The 25,064-nt window shown below is 42.8% G+C and overlaps 4 protein-coding genes across 5 annotated transcripts; 3 read left to right on the top strand and 1 right to left on the bottom strand.

Moving 5' to 3' along the window:
* Positions 1-715: 715 nt before the first annotated feature.
* Positions 716-9,324, top strand: trip6 (thyroid hormone receptor interactor 6). Of its 2 annotated transcripts, XM_083677869.1 has the most exons (11): positions 716-773; positions 1,306-1,350; positions 2,873-3,074; positions 3,201-3,334; positions 4,580-4,693; positions 4,984-5,574; positions 5,717-5,807; positions 6,028-6,197; positions 6,367-6,545; positions 6,770-6,890; positions 7,113-9,324. In XM_083677869.1, the coding sequence occupies exons 3-11, from the start codon at positions 2,882-2,884 to the stop codon at positions 7,242-7,244; spliced, it is 1,725 nt and encodes a 574-aa protein (XP_083533995.1). In that variant the 5' UTR covers positions 716-773; positions 1,306-1,350; positions 2,873-2,881; the 3' UTR covers positions 7,245-9,324. The 2 variants fall into 2 exon arrangements, with proteins under 2 accessions (XP_083533995.1, XP_083533994.1); XM_083677868.1 differs by lacking the exon at positions 716-773 and having other exon boundaries at positions 1,216-1,350.
* A 521-nt stretch (positions 9,325-9,845) lies between these two features.
* On the bottom strand, positions 9,846-10,832 carry sst5 (somatostatin 5). The gene is made up of 2 exons (XM_083683534.1): positions 10,698-10,832; positions 9,846-10,135 (listed from the first exon to the last, which is right to left on the bottom strand). Exons 1-2 carry the CDS (start codon positions 10,827-10,829, stop codon positions 9,947-9,949), a joined length of 321 nt encoding a protein of 106 aa, XP_083539660.1. The 5' UTR covers positions 10,830-10,832; the 3' UTR covers positions 9,846-9,946.
* Positions 10,833-13,655: 2,823 nt separating this feature from the next.
* LOC310804232 (uncharacterized protein) lies at positions 13,656-16,204 on the top strand. Its single transcript, XM_083669378.1, has 3 exons — positions 13,656-14,646; positions 14,778-15,113; positions 15,337-16,204. Exons 1-3 carry the CDS (start codon positions 14,019-14,021, stop codon positions 15,921-15,923), a joined length of 1,551 nt encoding a protein of 516 aa, XP_083525504.1. The 5' UTR covers positions 13,656-14,018; the 3' UTR covers positions 15,924-16,204.
* Positions 16,205-17,802: 1,598 nt separating this feature from the next.
* On the top strand, positions 17,803-22,555 carry LOC310810991 (protein c-ets-1-A-like; the record flags this gene model as incomplete). Its single annotated transcript, XM_083678947.1, has 8 exons — positions 17,803-17,821; positions 18,090-18,209; positions 18,450-18,653; positions 18,891-18,965; positions 19,067-19,258; positions 21,514-21,729; positions 21,862-21,980; positions 22,337-22,555. The coding sequence occupies 8 exons, from the start codon at positions 17,803-17,805 to the stop codon at positions 22,553-22,555; spliced, it is 1,164 nt and encodes a 387-aa protein (XP_083535073.1).
* Between the last annotated feature and the right edge of the window lie 2,509 nt (positions 22,556-25,064).

The raw sequence follows: 25,064 nt of genomic DNA, 5'->3' as shown, positions 1-25,064 counted from the left end.
CCCAAGAATGATGAAGCGCCCCTCCTTGTATGAATTGGTGACAGTTTTTCAAACGTATAACCTACACTGCTTGTAGTGCTTATTTGATTCATTTTTAAGGATTTGACAGTATTATTTGAAAACAGTCAATTGGCCAAAAGGTGCAGTCTGAGGTGTGCTCTCCTATTTGCACCCTACTATGACGTGTTTAATTATAACAACCTATCACTTTAGACGCACTGTCACAAGATGACTTGGTGTGTAAGTCAATGGACCCTTAGTTAGCATGTTTGAAACTCCATCCCCAAATCATATCAAATGCTCTGAAGAGACTCAATTACTTGATTTAAAATACTTTTAGATTATCTGAGCATGACATTTCAAACATGCTAATTTAAGGTCCGTTGATTTGGGTCCACTGCCTTTTTAACAATTACAGTGCCCAGATAAACAGAACCAGAAGTGTGGATTGAAGTCTGTCCTTGTCCATAGACTCCTTTCAGGGTAAGAAACCAAATACAGTATGCGATTTTGTAATTTGGGTAAACTACCCTTTAATACCTTTAATTCCCCAGACTCCCACTCCATTTTGGCTGAAAAGACAACACAAGAAAAGAGTCTTGAGGGTAGACTATACAAAATAGGTTTTGTGCTATACCTTGAAGTGGGTTAACTTCAAGGTATAGCACAACCGTGCGGCACAGTTCACGACCACACCACGTCACGCATTTGGAATGCCATCATGACGAGTCCCGCTGGTGTAGGCCTGTGACAAACGCAGGAACCATGAGAAAGTAGGTTAACGAAACTGACCACCAAAGAAAGTTGTTTAAGAACAACTAATTACTCTGTTTTATACAAAATCAAACTAAAGAAGAAGGGCAACTTGCATTGGCAAGTTGTTTGTGTGCAGCACGTACCGTTATCTTGCTTATGATAGCCTTTAGAAGACGAGTAGCCAGTCGCTACATTATCTTAACAAGTAAACAAACATACCATAAAGTTAATTGTTGTAATTTTCCCTCTATTGCATTGCCGTACACGGTTTCTACAGTGTACTGTAACCGACATTGATACATTGACGCTGCAAACGAATTTCAGACTAATAGGCTATTGGAAAACAGTTATTTTTCACGGCAGAAATAGACTATGGTCTTCTGCCCTACGTGCTGCGAAACTTGACAAAAAAACATATCATGACATAATGCTGTAGGGCGCTGTTTTTCCCGTGGTGCCTAGAGTTACTGTAATAGAACATTGTATGGTTGATAGGCTATGTGATTATGGTCGCTTCGCCGTTTTGTGAATAATGTTTTTCATTTGTAGATGAGTGTGAAAGCAAGGAGACAGACGGCTTCGGGATTTTAAGAGGTAGGACATGTTGATTCTATTGTTCATGGCCACATTACACACCCTAGCATTCTTCTGCCACAATGAAATTGTGTAGTTTATGCGACAATGTAACAAAACAGTGACATAATGAAACATTTATCAACTTTAGCGTAGCCTACGGTACTCCTCCAATTCAGTCCAAGTTTGACATTTCGCTCGATTCCTTGTGCTGCTGCTCGGGATTACTATACATTTACTATACATTTGGTGTTTGACTATCAATAATCTACTGTAGGACTTTAGCAAATTGATTTAATCACAGAATGATAAAGCTACTGTGATTAATTTTCCGGCCCAGCAATCCTCGGCTTTGAGTGTGTGCTCAGCCGGATTTAGTAGGTTTAAATCAGGACGCAATTGGGACAGCTAGGCTACTCCTTTGCACATTGTGGCAGTGGACATTGAATGATAGCCGACTAACAGAGCTGTTTATGATGAATGCAGCAATTTAAATGTGCTTAGTTAATTGAAAGATAGGTTGGTTGTTCTGACTATGTAGTGGGCATTTTGTTTGTAAGATATGCATATTTTACCTCTCATGGTCAAAAGTTGTAAGCTTTCTTACCAGATGATTGTTGCGGTCTAATAAACAAAATCTAATTACAGTCTAGTCAGCTATTGGACCGATTGGTTCATGTTTTTGTTTTTTCACAGAGGACCTTCTTGTGTAATAGATATTGTTTGTAAACCAGGTGTTTCAGGAGAGAGATCATTACACAACATTTCCTCTTTTGTTTTGTAAAACGACTCGGGATCATTTAGAGCGGAGTGTAAACATCACAGACAATAACTATTGTAGGTGATGTAAACCATGGGTAACCATGGAACAAGCCATGGGCTTTGCACCTGTGGGATTTGTGAACTGTGAGGTGTGAACTGAGAGGTGTGTGTGTGTGTGTGTGTGTGTGTGTGTGTGTGTGTGTGTGTGTGTGTGTGTGTGTGTGTGTGTGTTAGTGAGAGTTGTATGCCTGTCCTCTGGAAATCCCCACATCCTTGGGAATGGCTATATCTTCCTGCTTCTCAACCACAAGCCTATTGTTAAATGTTAAGTGGTAGTTGCCATAGGAAACTCAGAAGGTAGCATCTCTTCGTTTCCAGTGGTTACCTGTTACATAAATACACACAGCAGGTATGCATGTCCCACTTTGAGTGGCAGTGTCTGAAAATCTGGAACAGAACATAGCACATTGATTTTGTCAGTATCATAGTCAGTCATAATCAGTAAGTGTAAATTCTCAGTATGACAGGATTGCATAAATGTTTTACTTTTCATTCAATCTCTGAGAAATGTGCCTCATCATACACCCCAATACATGATATTGGTATCCTAAAACGCTGAGTTTGACCTTTCACATTGTAAAATGTATTTCGGATATTTTGAAAATCGATAATTTATAATCGATACATATTCATTGATTTCAATAATTGATGCAGCCTTATTATGAGGTCATATGAATAGGCAAAATGTCTAACAGTTTCCCCATGACCCTTTTCTGCTCAGAACCCTGACATGTCCGGTCCTACTTGGCTTCCGCCGAGGACTCTGGGTAGCCCAGAGAGACCCGTTCCCCCAATGTCTCACTCTGGACCAGCCGCCTACAGAGCTCCCAAAAAAGTCACCACGGACCCCCGGCCCAAATATGGCATCTATGACCAGAACGGAGGAGGAATGGCCACTAGGTACATGGCCACAGGACCCACAAGTAAGAACATGGAAGGGCCTTGAACTCATCTTGGGTTAAACCTGGCTCAGAATAAAATCTCTAACCTAGTTTATCTTAACTGTACTGCAGGTCACACAAAAGTTTGTTTTTGTGTTTGTTCCAAAGGTGGAGTTATGCAGCATCAGCACCAAGAGGATCCAGGGTTTCATCCTAAATCAAGTGACCACTATTACCCAGCTCCCCATGGCCCTGCAGAAGACCGCAACTGGAACCCACACATTGACAGCTATGAGCTAATGGTAGGTGGAACACACTGCATATAGCTAGCTATATCCATTATATTGTGTTATGAGTTTGAAATTATATCTATATAATATATAAGTATTTTGATAAAGAGAACAATACAAACCTATTGTAAGTGTACCTGTCTCTCTGTTGAAAAGGTACCCATTTATTGTCCCTCACTGATCGGGGAGGGGACTATGATACAGTCTCTGTCCGTTCGTATGTCACAAACTTCTGTCCGTTCATATGTCACAGGCTGTATCTCTGACATCACACCACTGGGACAATTTTGACAAAACTTGAGTGAATGATAGAAAGAGAGCTGCACACTCTTGCTCCGATGCAAATTATTTTTTTGTCCATCCATATTTTCATCCATGAGTGATGCATCTTGCCATACAGATGCGGCATTTACAAAATTACAGTGATTGACCCAATTTTGACAAAACTATGGTGAAGGATGCGTGTTGCCATAGAGATTGTTTAAGAGTGTCGAGGTGACACTGATTTATTTTGTGATGGTGTTGTTATCATTAAAAACATCATAATAGTGTACAAAGAGGAGAGCGCATCTCAGACCACACCTTTTGGCCAATTGACTGTTTTCAAATAAGCACTACAAGCTCCTGTTATTTTTCAGCCTACCTCAAATCCGTGGACAGCCTTTAAATAAACACAATTGGCTGTGGAAAACTGATAATGAATCAGAATCAGAATTCTTTTATTTGGCCAAGTATATTTGCACATACAGGAAATTGACTTGGTGAGGTTGGTGCATGGGACATAAAAAACAATAGCAAATATTGACAAGAAATTTACAAAATAGCAAAAACAAATTTACAAATGTACAAAAAAAGAACAGCAAAACAGAACATTTTGTAGGCTGTGCGGGGCTAAGTGACAATGAGGCTAGAGGCTGTGAAATGGGTATGGGGCATGTACACTATTAATTAGATTAATTTTAAATAATGATAAATTACACTGTCAGTGCATTGTGTGTGTGTGTGTGTGTGTGTGAGAGAGACAGGGTGGGGGGGGGGGGGGGGGGGTGGAAGCCCCAGAGTCAGTGAGAGGCAGGGAGCTTGTTTGTGAGCCCCACTGCCATGGGGAAGAAACTATAAGCACTACACATTCTGGTAATGTCATACGTTTGAATAATTGTCACCAATTTACACAAGGAGGGGCACTACATAATTTGTGGGGGACAACATGTTTACTGTACACTTGTTTACTTTAACTTTTGTTCATTGTGACTTCAGCACCGTGGTCCTGAGAAGCCAGGTGGACACCACTCTAACATCGATGCAGAGATTGACTCTCTCACATGCATGCTGGCTGACCTGGACAGCCATCCACAGAACTCAAGCTCTCAGGTACAGCACTACATGGTACAATAACTTGTATTTTGGTAACTTGCTAAAAGGTCTCATGTGCTGTTATTCATTTCATATTGCATCCATTTATGTAATTTGCTAATTAAGTTTGATATGATTTGATTAACGTAATTGTATGTTTTGAAATGTACCATCTGTGTTATAGAAAGTACTGTAAATTTGTTATCAGTGGGTTCAACTAATGTTTTGTGAAGTGTTTTTTACTCGGGTAACTTTACGAATTCCTCTGTTCCTTGAATGTTTACCATCTGTTCCTTCCCCTTTCCCAGCTGTACGACAACGTGCCTTACAACAAACACATCTCAGGGGACCGCTACAAACCTGCAGCCCAGGCTGGAGCACCTTCCCAGGGCAGGCCATCTGTGGGTTACCCCCCTCACCCCCAGACCCAGTACCATCCAGCCCCTCCATACCCCAGTGACCACCAGGGACCCCAGTACACCACCCCCCACCAGCAGGACTACCCCTACTCCTCAGCCTCCAAACCTTATCCCCAGCCTGTCCCTGCATCATATACTACAGCTTCCACCCCAACTGGCCCCAGGTTCAGTGTCCAAGTCAAAACAGCACAGCCAGTCACCTACTCCCAGACGGGGAGGCAAGCTGAGCAGGCCTACACACCACCCCCGCCACGCCAGCAGGCCTCACGCCCCCCACCCCAGAATCAGGCAGGCCCCCAGGGCTGGTATCCTCCCCATCCTGCTTCCCAAGCCCAGGAGCTGCACTCTGAGGGGGGCTACAAGGGGAACGCCGCAGGGTCTGGAGGGCGAGCCAACCAGGGCCCCATGCCCAAAAGAGGACCTGAGGTTCACCAATCAGGGTCAGGATCAGCTCAGAGCCCCGCCTATCAGGGCAGCAAGGTAAAGAGTGACTCTAAGAGTCTAGCAATTGAAGTTATGTTAAACATTAGGACTTGGTCTGCAGATAGCTCACAGTCATTCCAAATGCACATCTTATACGTATTTTCACGTTTTGAACCACATTAATTTATTTGTCCACCAGGGGTCAGCTCCAAGACCAGAGGAGGAATTGGATCGGCTCACTAAGAAGTTGGTGTATGATATGAATCACCCCCCTACAGAGGAATACTTTGGTAGGCCTATATACCATATTGGTGGAATGCCTTCTTATACATGTTTGATGTGTTAAATATTCTAACTAAACATGGTTAATAAGAGAAATCCTGGTTGTCTCCCCTCTCCTGATCATTTCTAATCTAGGTAATCACTTTCACTCACACACTTTGTGCTGTATGCCCTGCCCCTGTTGCTGTGGTCACACTTTGTCCTCATTTCCCTCTTGTCTCCTGTCAGGTCGATGTGCCCGTTGTGGTGACAACGTGCTTGGCGACGGTAGTGGCTGTATCGCCATGGAGCAGGTGTTCCACGTGGAGTGCTTCACCTGCATCACCTGCCACGCCCGACTCCGGGGGCAACCCTTCTACGCCTTGGACAAGAAGAGCTACTGCGAGAGCTGTTACATTGTGAGTGACCATATGCCATTTTGCACTGACAAGGTTATCACTCTCGAAATATCTGTTGGTCGGTTTATCTCAGTATGTCTCTCATAGTTCTACCGTTTTTCCCCTGTACAATCTCCTCCTTGCTCAGTCATTAACTTCCCGTCTGTGCCCTCCCTCCGTCTACTCTCAGAGTACCCTAGAGCGCTGCTCCAAGTGCTCCAACCCTATCCTAGACCGTATCCTGCGGGCCATGGGGAAGGCCTACCACCCACGCTGCTTCAACTGTGTGGTGTGTGGCTGCTGCCTGGACGGGGTACCTTTCACCGTGGATGCCACCTCCCAGATCCACTGCATAGAGGACTTCCACAGGTCAGCATGGAACCCACTCCCTTCATCCTCACGTAGTTAGCTGTATCTATTTGTCCCCTATAAGTATAAGTGAATCTATACCCTAGTTTCAATAGGCTCTTGACTCATGTGAGATGAGCATACCTGTCCATACATGGCATTGTGCTGCTTCTTTGTCAAAGTTTGACTCTGAGTATGATCTTTGAAATGGACTCCTCACGATCGGTACTTCCACTTATTCACAGGAAGTTTGCCCCTCGCTGCTCTGTGTGTGGCCAGGCCATCATGCCTGAACCGGGCCAGGAGGAGACAGTTAGGATCGTGGCTCTGGATCGCAGCTTCCACGTCAACTGCTACGTGTGTGAGGTGAGGAGCTGGTTTGCTTGTATGTGTGTGAGATGAGTTAGAAAGGCACATTCTGTGAAGTGTGAAGATCTAGCCTAGTATTTCATCTGATCTGAGAGAGAGATGGCACTCCCAGGCGGAAGTTGAATGACGTTGGTTTACAGTTTGGCTGGTTATCACATTTGTATGTGATGGTCAGTTGCTGAACCTGAATTGACTCTGTGTCTGTTTTCTGCCCCACAGGAGTGTGGTCTGCTCCTGTCCTCAGAGGGGGAGGGGCGTGGCTGCTATCCCCTAGATGGACACATCCTGTGTAAGAGCTGCAGTGCCCGACATATCCAAGACCTCTCGGCTAAAATCTCCACTGACTGCTAACAGGACGTCTCACCCTTTGACCCCCCTCTACCTCTTTCACCACTCCGGGTAGAAGTTCCCCTTGGGCACAAATCTAGGATCAGCTTACCTGCCTCATATCCTAACTTAAACCATTGGTGGGGGGAAACAAGAAACTGACCTCAGATCAGTGACTAGGGGTAACTTCACCCTACTCCTGTGGAATCAGGGGTGTCCCTCTACCTGGGGCTGACTGTGACAGGTTGACTCGTCAAGTCAAACTTAAAGGTTCCCTGTAGTGGTACTAACTTTCAATTGATTTTGTGTCACTTTGACCATCATTACTGATACAGGTACAAGAGAGGTCAATAAAATATTGTTTGACTGTCGCTCTACCACTATCCCATGTTCCCTACCCCCTGTATCATACCGCTACCCCTCAGTCTCTCTGTCCTTTATCAGTACTGTATAGTGCCCCTGACCTGCAGGCAGCAGGGGCTGCAATTACCCCTCACACAACCCCTTAGATACATCACTTACTCATTGCTTATCTCACACACTCTCCTGCTCTTCACACAGTCTCACACACTATACTGCCAGAGACGGTGTGGACATGGAGGGTGCTCAATAATTACAAATATCAGTGATCATTGATGATAATTGTTGGGAAAATGGTTGTGGTAAAGATGATGGTTGTGGGGGAGGAGGATGAGTGGATCAATGGCTTCCTGCTTTGGGGTAACTGACTAGGGGTAACTGAAGTGATGAAACATGTATATTTTTTGTACACCACTACAGTCAATAGTACTGAACTGCCTCATCAAAAACCACATATATGCAAGGGATATCTGGGACTGAATATTGCAGGTTGTTGTGGTTATGGAGTGAATTTAAATTGGAGAGCAAGTAGTTCTAGATGGAGTGAATTTTGCAGTGAATATATAGGATGGAAAAAGTAGACAGAAAGACTATTTAGTGAAAACGAGAACACTAAAGCCAATGTTGTGTTCCCATTGGATGCTTGTTCTGTATCTAGGCTATGTTACATAATGATAACGTGGCATGCCAACTAACTGTTGAACATGGTATTGGTATGGTATTCCATAGGATAGTCATTCGGATACAAATTTAAAATCGGTACTGCATTTCAGGGTGCACTATTCGTTATTTTCACACCAGCCAAATATATCTTCCATCTTAAAATGAGCAAGACAGACAACCCAATGCGCTTATTATTATTTTTTTATTTCTTTTTTGTGTGTCTAATTTGTCATTGATGGATACTTGACTGTTACAATGAAGTTGAAGGTGAAATGAAGTCAAATGCTTGCCACTGTTGAATTGAGAAACAGGGATCTCACCTGACAACGTTTGTCAGCTGGGAAAATGTCCTCTTGTCTTCTTCGTCAATTTTATGGTAGCCTAATTCGTCCTTTGTTTTTCCGTCCCACTCTGTCTTAATGTTTTGCAATGTAACAGTTAATATGATTTGATGGCTGAAGACCAACCTTTTAAGGATCTCATCTAATTTGATAATTCCTTGAAATCCCAAATTTCAACTACTTGGTCATTCTCAGAGTATTGGTGAATCAGCACAGTTAAACGTAAATGAAGCGTATTTTTCTGTTTTGAGCCCTGTGAGTTTCATTTTCACAATTTATTTATTTCTCATGTTGTTTTTGTTTAGTTGTTTGTCTGTGGTATTGAGTTACATGGTCATCAAGTAGTTATTTTTTCACTTTGCATACATGTTTTATGTTGTGTCATATTGCAAAGTATAATGCCCAACCCCATGTAGTTGAAATGTTGGTCATTGTGACGACATGCTTTCTATTTTGTTTTGTACCATCTCCCTGTTTCTGTTAAGTGCAGTTCGCTGGCATATTTTGGCCTTGATGGCCATCAATTCATGTGTTGTTCTTAAGTGTAACCTATGATTGATAACAGATTGGCATTTCAGAGCCCTTGATACTGCAGAACTCTCTGTCCATTTGATGAACTCAGGCTGAGAATGCTTTTGTACTGAGCAGGTGGTTTGTACAATTTGACTTTAGTATGTGTTAGATGTGTGAATGATTGTGTGAGTGCATGTGTGTGCATTTACTTTTCCCTCTAATGCTGATTGTAGTACATAATTGATACATTAAACCATCTCTTTTTTCAGCAAAACACCCTGTCTCTGCTTATTTTGTGAAATCACAACATGAATGTATATCGGTGACATTATGTGAATGCCATCTTGAATGAATGAAAATAGATGAGACGACAGGATATAGCCTGAGAAATAATAGAGACACCCCTTTAATCAGTGACTACAGTATTAGAACAGTTGACCCACTTTTTGTTCCTTCCCCAGTAGATCCCTACTTCATCTAGTACCAGAGCCATCAGCAGACCTTTATCCAAGAGACCCCAACCTCACAACTGATTCACCCTCATTTTACATAGAACCACAGATATGCCTGCATATTTGATAGACTAGTAACGAACAAGCCTGTAAGCAGGGAATTTGGTTGGAATTCTGATGGAAATGCTTTACTGCACTATGTTAGAGTGAGGGGCCCCATTACAAGGCATCTGGCCTTTTACATATTGGCATCTGGCAATAACATTATAGGCTTTTTAAAAGACATATAGAGTGCAACATAAATTCTTATCATATTCATATTTGTGAAATAGCAAGAAATAGGTCTTCAAATGATCTAACAGGATTGACGTTGCTCGGCAATTGAGGATGTGGTGTGCTAACACGACGTGAATGTCTTCCAAAAGAAGTTCCGGCAGCCTGCTTTGCGTTCACGTTGGGAGAGGGGTAGCTGGCGTACCACCTCTTCCCTGACCCCCAGCTCCTCCTCAAGCTCTGGTAGTACCTCGTTCTCCCCTGCAGTCATCAGGTCAGACATGATCTTCAGCAGGAGTAAGTGAGAAAGGTCCTAGAGAAGAGGAAATAAAAGACAGAGAAGAACAGGATTGTGAGTGCCCAATGGGCGACCCCAGTGTAAAGCATTTGAGACTTGAGACTTGTCTTTGTAAAAAAGCGCTATACAAGTGCATTTGATTGATTGATTGATTGAACATGCATAACATGATTTCATGCACAATGCACCATTCATCTATTAAGTCGCATCAGTATGATAAACCAGAGCATGTGGCATATAGTACAACTCAGTGGAAATTTACAGTCTAGTCTTATCCTCAATCAAAAAAAGTTCTCAGCAAACGTGTATAGGCTTGAAAATGTGGCTTTTCCTAAAATGTAAGTTTAATAGAAATAATTAGCGATGTGAATTCAATAGATTTTTCTTGGGATTTTGTTTATGCTTTCAAATCTTCCCGTGCTCCAATTCCAAAATGTAATCCAATTCAGGCAGTCACATTTTCATTAATTTGCACAATATTCTCAAGAACTTGATCATATATGAACTAAAATGTAATAAAAAGCTGACATACATACAGTGTACAGTAGACCCATCCACTCATAGACCTGTCACTCACCTCGTTGCCCTTGGTTGCATCTGCTCTCAGTAGTTCAGTCAGCATGTCTCTGTGCGGGGCGCCGGTGACCCTCGCCAACAACACAGAGGCAGATAGAGCCACCAGTAACACCTGGATCTGGGAACACAGCATCTTCCTCTGTACACAACTTTGCCTAACCAATGACTTGTAGAATGGCTGTATCCTTCTGTGCTAAACTGAACAGCAGTAATCCGCCGACAGTGAATAAAAACAAATAGCTGGATATGTGAAATTTAAGAGAAGAGTAACATCACACATAAACACACTGCACCGTTCAAGCAGTCATAACAGCTGTGGCCCTTATATATAGGTTTTTCACCCTTGAATCATCCTCATCCTCTGACCCCAAAGGATGTGATTGGTTTATGAGAATGTGCGCAGAGGGTGGTGAGGTAATGGTGGGGGTGAGTGGGTAAGGGGTAAGGGTGTGGTAAGGAGAATAACTGGATAAGGTCATGAAGCTTGACATGGTCACAAGAACAAAAAAATACCCCACCAAGTTGTGACTTTCCATTGACAGGTAGGCTCAAAGTGTGACGTGTTCCTACACATAATATACATATGCATTAAATGCGTCATTTTAGATCCAAACAGACCAAGCCCAGTCATAGTCTGGTGTTGGTCCACTGGGAGGTGTTAATAGAGGATGTTGACGTCTGATGCGATCAGGCCCAGTGGTGCGTCAGTTGTGATTAGCCGCACGAGCTTTGTGCGTGTCTCTTGCGCAACATGTGGTCCGCTCTGCACAGAACTGCTAATGACTGGAAGTGACTTAAATGTTAATTAGACTGTCTGCCCATTACCCACTAGTCTCCATTCCTTCTACCCATCTTCAGTCTAAAGGGCAAAGATGTAAATTATAATTAAAACAACTTAACTATAGGTTAGACACCTCAAATGTCATGCCATGGGAAGAAACTGCAGCATACCTCATGGGCTTCGTAGTGGATCAATTTAGGGTAGTTGTAACTCAGTTGTAACTCAAAGAGTCATTGGAATACTTCTCATTGGTACTTCCCTATTACATAAAACACAATTTGGAGCAAACAATAACAATATTTGCCACTGGTACCATATTTTCGTGGTTCTCACTGCACACCAAAACGGTGACCTTTCCTGATGTCATTTTCTCTCCCACTGTTCTGATTACTCATTTCTTAATGCCACCTCTGGCACTCATTAACATTTTCAGGGGAGGTTGCTGTCGTACCCACAGGCATCCAGCTGAGCGGGCTCATACAACCCTGTGAGGCCTTTCTTGACCACCACTTTCTTGACCCAACTGCCTGCCATGGAGAGCTAGAGGTGGTCATTATCCATTCATAGGCCGCATGACTAGTGCTGGGACAAATTGTATCCTCTCTCACACTATGGCTGTGGCTGTTTGAAAATCTGACATATTTCTAGGTAAAAGGGGTTGGTGCACATGTCAATGGTAGCTGGAGGCTGATGGACAGATGGAGGGGAGGGATTGGAGAGGTGTTTTGATCAGGGATCAGCAGGATAACTGACACCTGGATCACAAAGATACAAAAAAGATCAGATTATTCCCCTCAATTCATCACTCAAAAACATTTTGTTGCATGCAAGTGAGGTGAATATAATTCTGAGGGGCTGATTGTGAGTGCCTTATCAACCTCAAAGTGTGAAGTGATGATGCACCACATCATAAGGGGTCATAAGTGTCATACTGAGTGTCATGTCACTGTCTTTTAGTCATGATTTCCTGCTGTCATATGGAATCCTAACTCGAGATCAGCGTGCTTAAAGGAGCAGGGGATAAATCTGTTGGAAATCTGCCACTTCTGGCTACCGCGACAAAATTCAGTTTGAAGTTCCAAACAACAACATCCTCCCTAATAATAATATAAACCCCTGAAATGGACTTTCAGTGTCGGACATTAGCTGTTGTGTTTCTGCATGCATGCACAATTTGAAGAGGCAGCCACCAGAGACAGAAAGGTGAAAGTCCACTCCCTTAGAACACCCCTAGCCAGTAACAACATGTTTGTATACAAACCAAGTGTAGGGTAGGACACTCCATTTTAGAAAGTGCTTTTCCGGACCAAAACAGGGTTCGTAAATGAAATATTTAATTCAAGGGATCTCATTCTTTGATCGCTACTGATTAAACATAGTCATTACAACCATTAGGAAGCTTTTAGAAAGCTTGAATGTTACATATTGCACCTTTAAGTCTTATTATCGCGCAAATTTCCCATTTATGTCAATGCAACATTTACTCAAATGTCGGAGTTACACGCGCGGATTAGGATTCCACCCTGATTAACAAATATCTGTCCCTTAATTAATGCATTAATATATTCACACTTATTACCTTCCTCTTAATCTTAAAGTGGAGTTTAGGAATAGCGTTTTACGGTAAAATCAGGGAGTTAGCAATCAATTAGATTAAAATGACCATAACGGTACAACCCCACTATTTCTGACATGAATTCATTTCATAAACGCAAACTGATAGGTGAGACAATGACAGGATTGCATTTATTTATAGTAATCATTCATTATAGCACTGTATTCCAGCAGATTACTGATATTAAAAGGCCTCACAGTGGCCATCGGTTATCATACCTATCAACAACATTAGTGACTGATTGAAGGTTAACGTCAAAATAAGATAGTTTAGTCTTGTTTTGTCTTGAGCTGATTCGCCAAAATGGTATGGACAACCATGACCTATCCCTGAAAATGAACAGTACAAATGTGATCCACTGCTTCCCAAAATCATAACGCCAAATTGATTCATTCCGTTTTTACGACTTAATGTTATCAATATAAAAGCGAAGTAGGCTATTGGCTAAGAGGCGATTGTATATCAATCAAGGTGTGTAGGCTCTAAAATACACATTCCTAGCGATACTATTTAATAGTCCCACCAATGTAAACAGGATATTTTAAAAGCCATGAACAACGTAACACCGATTCAACGTTGAGAGGGAGAGCGACGAACAATTTCATAACCAGCTTGTAAAATATTTGTCTTCCAATTATAGACAGTGTAGGCTAATGCATTTTGATAGCCTATGTGGGAGGCATGACACATTTCTCAGTAGACACTAGACGTATGGCTGAAAACGAGCAACATCCGCTTTCATAGTGTATGGTCGTAGCAGCTATTGTTTCAAGCCACAGTTTTACATTACCTTAGCCTATTAAAATTACATTGTATTTTTATAACAATTTAAAATAAACTCCCAGTCGATATATTATAACAAGCTCAAAGGGAAACGCTAGATTGTGTAGATTGTGTCAACAAACAAGCAGCTTTACTGTAACAAAATGAAGCCTCATTTAAAAACGAACATAGGCAGCCAAAGGGAGACTTCAATATCAGCCCAATTTCGTCCCTCAAAATCGTCTACAGGGGGAGAGGTATCGCTCTCTTTCCAGGAAGAGCTCTCAACTACTATTCACGGTGCATTTGAAGTGGCCGTGAAAATTGCAGTTTTAGAGGTCACTAAACTGGTTGGTCAAGCACTTGGGGATGTGCGTGAACAAATGCACGAAACCCTTCGGGAGAACAAGTCTCTGAAGCAACGATTGCAAACAGCTGAGCAAGAGCTTGATGCTGTGCGTGGTTGTGTGGGAGATGGAGGTCAGTCTCAGCGACAACTGAAGACAGTTAATGAGTCTTGTCAGCAACCACCAACAAGTCCACTAATCAACAAAAACAACAATTTATCAAATACTCAAGAACAGTTAAAGGACAATGAGCTTATTAAAATAAAGTCCTCACTGGATGTTGCCGTGGACAAATCGTATCAATATCTAATAGTGGAGGCCCAGACAAGTAGGGAACGAGAACATGGATCATTCAGTGAAATCTGTGAGGATGGCCGGGTATGCTCTCAAGAGCTACATCCTGTCCCAAGAGGAGAGTCAGTCCCTCAGCATGACTCACTCAAAGGTATGATAACCGATGGCCACTGTGAGGCCTTTTAATATCAGTAATCTGCTGGAATACAGTGCTATAATGAATGATTACTATAAATAAATGCAATCCTGTCATTGTATCTTCATTTCTTTTCCCCTATACAGACTCCAAGGAAGAGACAGACAGTTTGTATTTAGATGAGAAGGCAAGGGTCGAAAGCATCAAGCATCCAAGTGAAGACCGAACATTTGGACACAGTGACTCACTTAACGTTGCAGAGAGCATGGAGGTAGAGCAGATTAGGGTGAAGGAGGAGAAGAAGGAAGCAGAGAATGGTTGTGGCTCCAGTTCTGCTTGCAGTTTTGACTCGGTTGGAGAGAACGACTTTGGTCCCGATAGTCTGTCTTTAGTTCAGTCAAAAATGCTTGAAGAGTGGAGACCTGACCCACTGGACACACATAACTCGGATTCTCTGCTTCCTGGAACCAGTCACAATCTATGTAAGTCCCAGACAGAACTTCCAAACAGACACTGACAAATATCACCCACAAGATGTCACTAGACATCAATATATTAGCAACTTCCTACTGGTACTATTACTAACCACATTTATTTTATCTGATAAAAGGAAACTTACATGAGTACGCCTTACACCATTGCATGTTGGCTGTATCTGTCTACTGTAACATAACATGTACATTTTCACGTATTCTGTCTCCACAGCTCACCCTCCTAACATCAACCCAGAGGCTTCTGTTCCAACAGCAAACCTTCCAGCCTTCTCCTCCCAATTCCCCACCCTCTACCAACCAGGAGAGGCTTCTCCCATAGCTGCCCCTCCACAGATATACGGAGTCCAGATCCGAACTCACCCCAACCCCAACGTTCCCCCTAGCATCCAGGTCTGCAAGATCTGTGGTCAGGCCTTTAACCAACCCAGCGAGCTCCGCAGACACCAGAGCCAGTGTCATCCCCAGCACCAACGCTCTAAATTGCCTACCAGCTCCAACCGAACCACCAGGCGGCAGGTCTACCCCCCAGGCCGCAGCCCCTACCACTGCAGCGAGTGTGGCCGTGACTTCAACCGCATGGAGAACCTGAAGACCCACCTGCGCATCCACACAGGGGAGAGGCCCTACACTTGCTCCGTCTGTGCCATGCGCTTCCGCCACTCAGGGGCTCTCACACGGCACTTCCGCATCCACACTGGGGAGAAGCCATATGTATGCTGCCAGTGTGGGAAGACTTTCCGAAACTGTGGAGGACTTCGGTTCCACCAGCGCTCTCACAGCAGCCAGGGACAGTGCTAGTGATTTAGGAGAAACAGCTAGAGTGAGTGAGGCTTGAACCAGCAACCTTGCAGTCACACGGCTAATTGCTTTGCCATGACTTCTTGACAGAGACCTTAGTCTGCATAGATACAGGGAGGCTAAACTAGGACAGTGTGATGTGGGGACACAAGGAATGGTGCTGATCAATGACTAATGGTCATCACACACGAATAGAAACACTAGAGTCTTTGCTTTGTGAATTATTTGTTTGTTTATCTCTTTGTTTATTGATGAAAGTATTAAAGTCAGCAAGGCCTGAACATTGACTGTGTGTCTATTAACTTTAAGAAACCAAATCTCCATACGTAATAACACAATCACACACACACATCTGTTTTTAATACTTAGTATCTTACACAAAGTGTAACTTAGTAACTCACATATGATCAAATGACTCATTGGCCCTTTTTCAATTGTTAGAAACTTGATTCCTCATGTCCTCTTCTCTGTCCTCTACTCGCTTCCTACTCAAAATACATTGGAGGAGGAGATATAGGTTCCTCGCCTTAGATATTCTCCTCCAGTGCTTTTTGAGAAGGAGCGAGTGGAAGATGGAGGAGAGGACACGAGGAATCGAATTTCTAACAGTTGAGAAGGGGCCATTGTGTGATTGCTCCCAATCTCCACTCCATGAGAGAATCCCCAGTACCTACATTAAGGCAGGAAAACCAGTGGTCAAGTATGGCTCGTCTCTCCCTGCTGGGCTGGGGAAACATTGGGGAAGAAAACAGAAGCTATTACACCCACCCAGGGGCCACTCTGACTAGAGATCACTCTCTCTCACACACACACAAACAGGGTCTTAAAGGGATGATCTGGGATTCAAATAACAAGGTCACCCTGATACCTTTTTGGTAAACAGCTGAGAGATGAGGCTGAAGAAATGTAACCACTCTAAATTATAGTTTAAACCACATGCATACAAACAGTGTTTTTTTTTTGCTGTTTTTACAAACAATGGAGTAAAACAGTCTTATATTTTGGGTTCTGATGGGGTAAGACAGCTCATGAGGTATTTATATATGTTAGATTCTTCAAGACTCAATGGCTATATATCATTAATTTTAAAGTCTAAAAAAAGCTTACACACACACACACACACACACACACACATTTGTAGGGTCTTACTCACGCTACACCTACTGACATAATCTCTATGTTTTTCTTATATGAATGAGATTGAATAAACCCCTGCTACCTCATTCCATGCCAGATGTCCCCGCTAAAAGAGAATTGTAACTGTATCTTTCAAGTGGTTTTACATCTGACCTTCCTGATGATAATCTATACAATTGAGTGCCATTGGTTGCAAACATTGTGATTTTATGGTAACAATTTACTGACAGTTTCCTGTGTAGTAACACAGTAAATACTGTAGTAACAACATACAGTTTTCTACAATGTAATTAAGTAATTACATGGTATATGGAGTTGAACATAGTTGTACTATGCAATTAGAAAGCTAATAACAATCAACTATAGTAACAGCATTGTTTCATATAGTGTTGTTCCTACAATAATTACATGTAAAGAGAAAAACGTGACAGATGTTTTTCTATTGTGTCTGTTTACTGCAGTCTTTAAACAATGTGGATAATCATCATCTAATTTTCCCAATGGACCTATAGCTGTCTAGTTTGAAGAATACATCTCTATACCGCCAAATTTGAGCTCTGCTGTCTCTTATTTGGTAGTGAGGGACACCATTCCCCGCCTCCACTCATCTCCCCATCATCCACATGATTGACATGTATCCGTCACCACCTGTCTCCTCCCTCCATTACAATCAGTTGTATTAAAGCCTCCCTCTCCTCCCTCCATGGCTTTTCTTTCTTCCACCTGATCCTACAGCCCTAGGATGGACTGGAGCGCTTATGGTAATGCATGTGTTGGTTTCGCTTTTTTATCTTTCACTTAATTGCATTTATGTCATGAAGTCTATTGTTTGGTTTTAGTAGAAGTCTTCAAATGTGTGTGCTCACTTGTCAGACATTGAACTTCTTGTAAGCTGGGGTGTAACCTCCCCTATACCAATGCTGAATATGAAAAGGGGTCTGTGTGTTTATCTTCTTGATACATTGGGGCTCTATGTTGGGAGCCCTGTCTTTGTCTTTGCTCTGACCTGGCTTTGTGTCTTTGCTGCAGAGATGGACCCCCTAGAGGTCCCCCCTCTCACACCTACCAGTAAGGAGGTCCTGAGCCAGGCAGTGAGGGCCACCTTCGCCGGCTTTGCCCAGGAGAGGAGCCGCATGCACTTCCCTCATGGTAATTACAGGACAATACTATGCATGGAGCCCACTTACAATTCAGTACGGTATTGAAGAGTTTTTGGGAAGGTCTAGTCCGGCTAACAATGGAACACGGTTTTGAGTAGACAAATAATTAATGTAGTTTCAATCACAACTTTACAGTGTTTCATTTCTTTTCTGAAAAAAAAAAAAGATAATAGAAATCAAGACCTGGAGAGATAGAGAAGTCATATTTGTCTATTTGTCTAATTTCCAGATCCTAATTTGTGGTCAGAGTGGGAGGTGAATCACTGGTTAGACTGGTGCCAGGCTGAGTTTGGCCTACAATGCCTGGGCCCGGATTTGAGAGGTATGCCAGGGAGCGAGCTCTGTGCCCTGGACAGAGAGGCGTTCCTGGACCTGACCTCTGACTACACAGCAGGAGAGATCCTCTGGGAGCATCTGGAGACCATGCGCAGGGGTAGGGGCAGCAATACTCTATATTATACTGGATTATTCTACTCATTGATTCATTTAGAGGAGATTCTCCTGAATTTGACCTGTAAAGTCAAGTGAGTTTTATTCTAACTTATCTATGTGTGTGTGTGTGTGTGTGTGTGTGTGTGTGTGTGTGTGTGTGTGTGTGCGCGCCTGTGTGCATTTGTGTGTGTGTGTGTGTGTGTGTGTGTGTGTGTGTGTGTGTGTGTGTGTCTTTCAGAGTGCGAATATGATCATGGCTCCCCTCCAGTCCACTGCTCGTTGTCTTCTCACTACCAGTCACAGATCAACAAAAGTAAGAAACTATCGCCCTGTCAGCCGGAGTGTTAATGTTTCTGTGTCCCCTTTAGAATCTATGTAACTGACTTACCAGATGGTTCTATGTTTTTTCCTCAGACTCTGAGCATGTTCAGCATATGGACAAGCAGAGCCACCACTGCCAGTTTTCCCATCATCCATCTGAGGCCTCCCAGCTCCTATCTCTGGACCCTGTGACTGTGAGACATCAGGACTACTACCTAGTAAAGCAGGAGGGACCTCATAGACACCTGTCCTCTGTCACACTACTCCGAGAGCTGGGAGAGACTGGTAGGAATTGTTTATACCTTTAGACATATACCTCAAGCATTCATATTGGACTTAAGGAGAAAAACTAAGCTGCAAGTCCATTATGACATTTTTAAAGAACACCTCACTATCTTCAATAAAGCAATTAGAAATGCAAGACAAGCTCATTTCTCAAAGCTAAAAATCATAATAATTCCAAAATGCTTTTCTCAACTATTGACAGCCTCATAAATCCAGCTCCAAAATGTCATTCTTTCATCACCTCAACATCAAAATGAGAAGAGTTTGCAGCATTTTTCAGAGACAAGATAACAAAAATCAGGTTGGATCTAAATCATGTTATACTGAATGTGCATGAGCCCCAGTCTTTGGTCACTTTCCCTCTGCCTAAGACTGCTATGAATGATTTTGCTGCTATTGATCAAGAAATGCTCAGGAACTAAGTAATGCAATTAAAAGCTTCCACCTGCCAACTTGACCCTATCCCCACCCTTTTTTAAGACTGTGTTTAATTGTCTTGAGGATGAAGTGCTAGTGATTGTAAATCACTCCTTGCTAACTGGTATTTTCCCCCTGGCACTGAAAACTGCCATTGTGAAACCTCTCCTAAAGAAAAGTAACCTGGATCCTTCAGGGCTAAACAATTTCAGGCCAATTTCAAGCCTTTCTTTTTTAAGTAAAATTCTTGAGAAATTAGTATTCAAACAGCTAAATGATTACCTAAATTTCAGCTGTATATTTGAGAAGTTTCAATCTGGCTTTCGTCCTCAACACAGCACTGAGACAGTGCTAATTAAAGTTGTAAATTACCTGAGAATGAACATGGATGACAAGAAACTCTCAATATTAGTACTTTTAGACTTAAGCGCTGCTTTTGATACAGTCGATCATGACATCCTTATTAACAGATTACAGAAGTGTGTTGGCCTCTCTGGCTCAGTTTTAGATTTAGTTTTAGGTTTAGGACTTGTCCGGCAGAGACTATTTTGTCTCCATTGGTGATCACTCCTTGGCTAACACTAGCATAACATGTGGAGTTCCTCAAGGCTCCATTCTGGGACCTGTGTTGTTCAGTCTCTATATGCTGTCACTGGGAAATATCATCAGAGGATTAACAAACACGAGATTAATTTTCATAGCTATGTCAATGATACACAACTGTACATCTCTTTATCACCCAATGACATCAGCCCTATTGATAAACTGGTTCAATGCATTGATCAACTTGTCACATAATTTCTTGCAATTGAACAAACATAAGACAGATGTTTTATTATCGGAGCAAAGGTCAAGAGAGAGATACTGTGCACTAACTTAAAATCCCTGGCACAAAACGCCAAACCCTAGCAAATAATCTTGGCGTGCTTCTAGACCCTGATTTGAATTTTGAATCTCACATCAATAATCTCACTAAAACCATCTTTTATCACCTTTGATATATTGCTAAAGTGCAACCGTTTCTCTCCCAGGCAGATACTGAGAGACTTATGCATGCTTTTATCACTAGCAGGATTGATTACTGCAATGCTCTCCTTTCTGGTCTACCTAAGAAAGCTATAAATAAGCTACAGATCATTCAGAATGCAGCAGCACGTGTACTAACCAAGACCAGAAGTAGAGCACACATCTCACCTGTCCTAAAGTCCCTTGATTGGTTGCCTGTCAGTTTTAGGATAGATTATAAGATCCTTTTATTGGTGCTCAAATCACTCAGTGGACTAGCGCCTGAATACTTGTCAGACATGCTTTTAATATCTGCTCCCTCAAGATCACTCAGGTCCTTTTAGTTGTTCCCTGGATGAGGACAAAGAACTATGGGGAGGCGGCATTTAGTGTCTATGGTCCTCGCCTCTGGAATAGCCTGCCAGAGGAGCTGAGGGCGTCACAATCTGTAAACACCTTTAAAAGAAATCTTAAGACATACCTTAATATCTTAGCATTCTCTTAATCCATCTTATTTTAATCTACCCGACTTCTACTGTGCTGCACTGTTCTACCATGTCTCATATTTCCTATACTATAATTTCCTTATATTAACATTTATCTTCACTGTATTGTTGTATTTTTACTGTATTGTTGTATTTTCATTGTATTGTTAAGCACCTTGTATTGCAATTTTGCACGAAAGGCACTATATAAATAAAGTCTGATTTGAAGGGATAGTTTACCTTAAACTACCAGATTCTTCTTACCATGAATAGTCTGTAGACTGGGGATGACTCCAACCAACACTTTGGTTATCTATCCTTTCCTTTTGACTACATAATGTGACTCAGAGGTGGAGACCCTACATTATGAGGACACAGACATCAGCGGAACCCTGTCCTGGACCGGCCCAATGCAGGACTTAGACCAGGGGTGTGAGGAGGAGTCCAACCCTGGAGACCCCTTCATCTTGCCACACCCACACAGGAGCTTCAAAGACTTTGTGGGAGACAAGAATGACCTTGGTGGAGCTGTAGTTCCTGCAGCCATCTTGGCTGGTTACACTGGTAAGTCATGGTCTTCTGAGGAAAATGACCACCCTCTTGGGTGACTTGTTGATCTTCAATCAAAGTACTACTCACAAAATAGCTACAGTACCTATTAAGCATTTGTTCATCCCTCTAACTGTGTCGCAATAGGAAGTGGTCCTATTCAGCTGTGGCAGTTTCTATTGGAGCTCCTGACGGACCGGAGCTGTCAATCATTCATACGCTGGACAGGGGATGGATGGGAGTTTAAGTTGACCGATCCTGATGAGGTAAAAGTTGTATGCCGGGCATGTACTCTATATGTCCAAGGTATTTTCATTTCGATGTTGCTATCTCTCAGTTCATCTGTTTAAAGTCGGATTATCCTTTTGACTATTTCTGTGAGTGGTGTGAGGAGATGCTTATTGCTGTACATATACTGATACAAATGATTGTGTTAACTTAACCAAGTAGTGTGACCATGTTCACATATATACATATATTTAGCATTTCATCACACCATGGGAATCTGTTTTTATTGTTTTTATTGTCTTAACAAACACACATACACATATTAATATTTATAGGCATGGATACATGAAGTCTTCATACCATGTGACATTTGTCCTAACTCACTATGATGCAGGTTGCCCAGCTGTGGGGACGGAGAAAGAACAAGCCCAAGATGAACTACGAGAAGCTGAGCCGCGGCCTACGCTACTACTATGACAAAAACATAATCCACAAGACCGCTGGCAAGCGCTATGTCTACCGCTTCGTCTGCAACCTGCAAGGCTTGCTGGGATACGAACCTGGGGAGATACATGCCATGCTTGACATCACAGCTAAAGATTGTCAGGAGTGAAATGAGGACAGAGCAAAGGGTTAAGACACTGACTATTTACAATAGCTTCTGTGGTACCAGACATAAAATGGCTATGGCAATCATGTCATCATCTGGATCATAGTCAAGACGGGAAAAAGCTTGGTGGCTATGTCTAATATGCAGTATACTGTTAATATAAACTGTATATTGGAGATAAGATGGTGGTTTATATGTTGATATGATGGAGATATTGGGGTTGTCATGTATTCTTTACTTTCTTGTAAACCATATTTTGGAACATGTTCCTTATTCATATTTTTTTTCCAGTTGTCAGGTTTAAGTGAATAAAAAGTTCAATTAACACATGTATATGTGTCTATAAACAAATCTAGGGGGTGTTTTAAGACAGATCAGCTGGTGGTTGCGTTAATGGAAACTAATTGAAGTGCACTCTCTTGCTCACCCAATTCCTTCTGCCTCTCACCCAGTGAAGTCAAGGGGAGTATCTGGCTTTTTGTTTGTGGCGGGGGTGGAATGGCTAAATCCTGTGGAAAACTCCCTGTCTTATTTCGATCTTTGATACAACACCTAGCTTGCTTATTGATTGGATGCTTTTGATCACCGATAAAACCAGAGGCAGTTGTTTCCAGTACTTTGGGCTGTATCTGTTTGCTTTTACCCTTACTTCTCAGCCAGCAATTAAATTAGACCTAGATTACGAGATGAGGGAACTTTTTAGCCAGTGGTCTAATCCAACATGTACTGTGTACCAAGGTAGAAATTACTCCAACTATTACCTTAGGGAGCTCTACTTACTGTAATATACCAAAGCCTGACTGACTCAAACTAAACCCAGCTAGTTTGACTAATATCATCTTGGATAGCCACATTATCTAACAGAGACACTATGGGAAACAATGAATGTAATGTAATGTATCCATCTTAATTGTGAGTATAGTGATATCTTCCATTTGCTATAGTATTGAGACCATAGATAGAGAGAGCTAAGAAGATGGACAATGGTACCCAGTGAAACGGACATAATGTGTGTATGATCTCTCTCCTCGCCTTACCTCTCTCCCTCTCTCACGCTGTCTCTTCCATTAACCGCATGGCAGCTTGTTCATGAGAGGGAAAGTGGTGGAACTAATCCTCACACCGGTGTCTTGCTTTCGCACTTGTTTTACATGTGTTCTCTCCCCCTCTTTCTCTCTGTTCCCCTTTTCTCTCCCCCCCTCTTTCCCTCCCTCCATCTTGAATGCACTTAACTCACTAACTGCCAAATTGAATTGTAAGTCTCTCTGGATAAGAGTGTCTGCTAGATGGCTTAAATGTATGTAAAAACGTCTTACTCCCTCCCTCGCTCTACTCTCAGTCCTGGTACTAGGATATACAGGATATACAGTAAGGCGGAGTAGACTCAGCCAGGAAGATTTTAGGAACTGTTCAGAGCCCCATGGACAGATAAGCACAAAGGAATCACAACATTAGAGGCTGTGGAAAACTGAAAATCTGATACATTAAATGGTAGGAGGGAATCAGCATAAAGCAGGTGGCCTGAGACCCCTGGCATATTTGAGGGACATCTAAATTACATCTAAAGAGCCAGAACCTGACCAGAGCCTGCTTACACTGGGGCCACTCCCTCACAGGTGGCCCACCAAAGAGACATCAGGGGGGTAGGGGGGGCAGCAGCAAAAGCCTGTAATCTCCCTGAGCAAACACCGTAACCATCCCAACTCATACAGCACTGGGCTGCAGGCCTGCACTGGAAGGGCCTCCAGAAAAGGCCCCAGCCAACCCAAGCCCCCGTACCATGAGAGCCATCCCACCACCAAAAGGGAAGAAGGACCCGAATTCGGCCCAGGCAGCAGTCGTCGGGTGGGTAGGCGCAGCTGCTCAGGCCGACCCAACCCCCACACCACCAGAAAGCGCCCCAGTAACCACCCAACAAGCCAGCCCCTGAACAGAGACAGCAAAGATGGCCAAGAAAGGCCTAGACTTGAAAATGTAGACTGAATCTGACTCCCGAACATGAATCAGGAAGATTATTTCAGAGATGGGGCACTCTGTAGCAAAATGCTCTGTCCCCTGCCGTAGTCTTAGATATTCATGGACCACCTAATCTCCCTGTATCTTGTGAACGAAGCGCACATGAAGGATTGTACGGCTGAAGGAGGTCGGCGAGACACAAGGGAGTCATTAATCAGAGTAGTATATATCGTAGTACATATGTATAATATAAAGCAGACTTGTAAAATATACTCCCCCCTCTCCCCCATTGAGCATTGCATTGCGTCCCTCAGACAGCATAATTCATCACTACAAGACGGGCATTCAACATATTTGCACTCTTGTTTGGTGTGCATGATGAGACAGCGTCACTAAAGACTGGGCTAAAGTCCAACACAGAGATGCAGGGGTTAGTCACTCTCCCACAGGTCAGCAGGGTGGATACGAGACGACCTGTTACTGCACTGATCAGTGCTGAGGAGAGGCAGGACCAGCAGAAGTGGTGAGATCGGGGGCACTGGGGGCAGCAAGCGAA

Source organism: Argentina silus (assembly GCF_951799395.1).
Source record: "Argentina silus genome assembly, chromosome: 1".
Lineage (NCBI taxonomy): Eukaryota > Metazoa > Chordata > Actinopteri > Argentiniformes > Argentinidae > Argentina > Argentina silus.
Note: the sequence above shows the minus strand (reverse complement) of the source record. Positions and strands in the feature narration are given on the sequence as shown.

Coding starts and splice junctions, on each gene's coding strand:
- trip6 (XM_083677869.1), top strand. CDS start 2,882: ATGTCCGGTCCTACTTGGCTTCCGCCGAGGACTCTGGGTAGCCCAGAG. Junction 5,808..6,027: donor CCCTACAGAGGAATACTTTG/GTAGGCCTATAT, acceptor GTCTCCTGTCAG/GTCGATGTGCCCGTTGTGGT. Junction 6,891..7,112: donor TCAACTGCTACGTGTGTGAG/GTGAGGAGCTGG, acceptor TCTGCCCCACAG/GAGTGTGGTCTGCTCCTGTC.
- sst5 (XM_083683534.1), bottom strand. CDS start 10,829: ATGCTGTGTTCCCAGATCCAGGTGTTACTGGTGGCTCTATCTGCCTCT. Junction 10,136..10,697: donor ATGCAACCAAGGGCAACGAG/GTGAGTGACAGG, acceptor CCTCTTCTCTAG/GACCTTTCTCACTTACTCCT.
- LOC310804232 (XM_083669378.1), top strand. CDS start 14,019: ATGAAGCCTCATTTAAAAACGAACATAGGCAGCCAAAGGGAGACTTCA. Junction 14,647..14,777: donor TCAGCATGACTCACTCAAAG/GTATGATAACCG, acceptor TCCCCTATACAG/ACTCCAAGGAAGAGACAGAC. Junction 15,114..15,336: donor TGGAACCAGTCACAATCTAT/GTAAGTCCCAGA, acceptor CTGTCTCCACAG/CTCACCCTCCTAACATCAAC.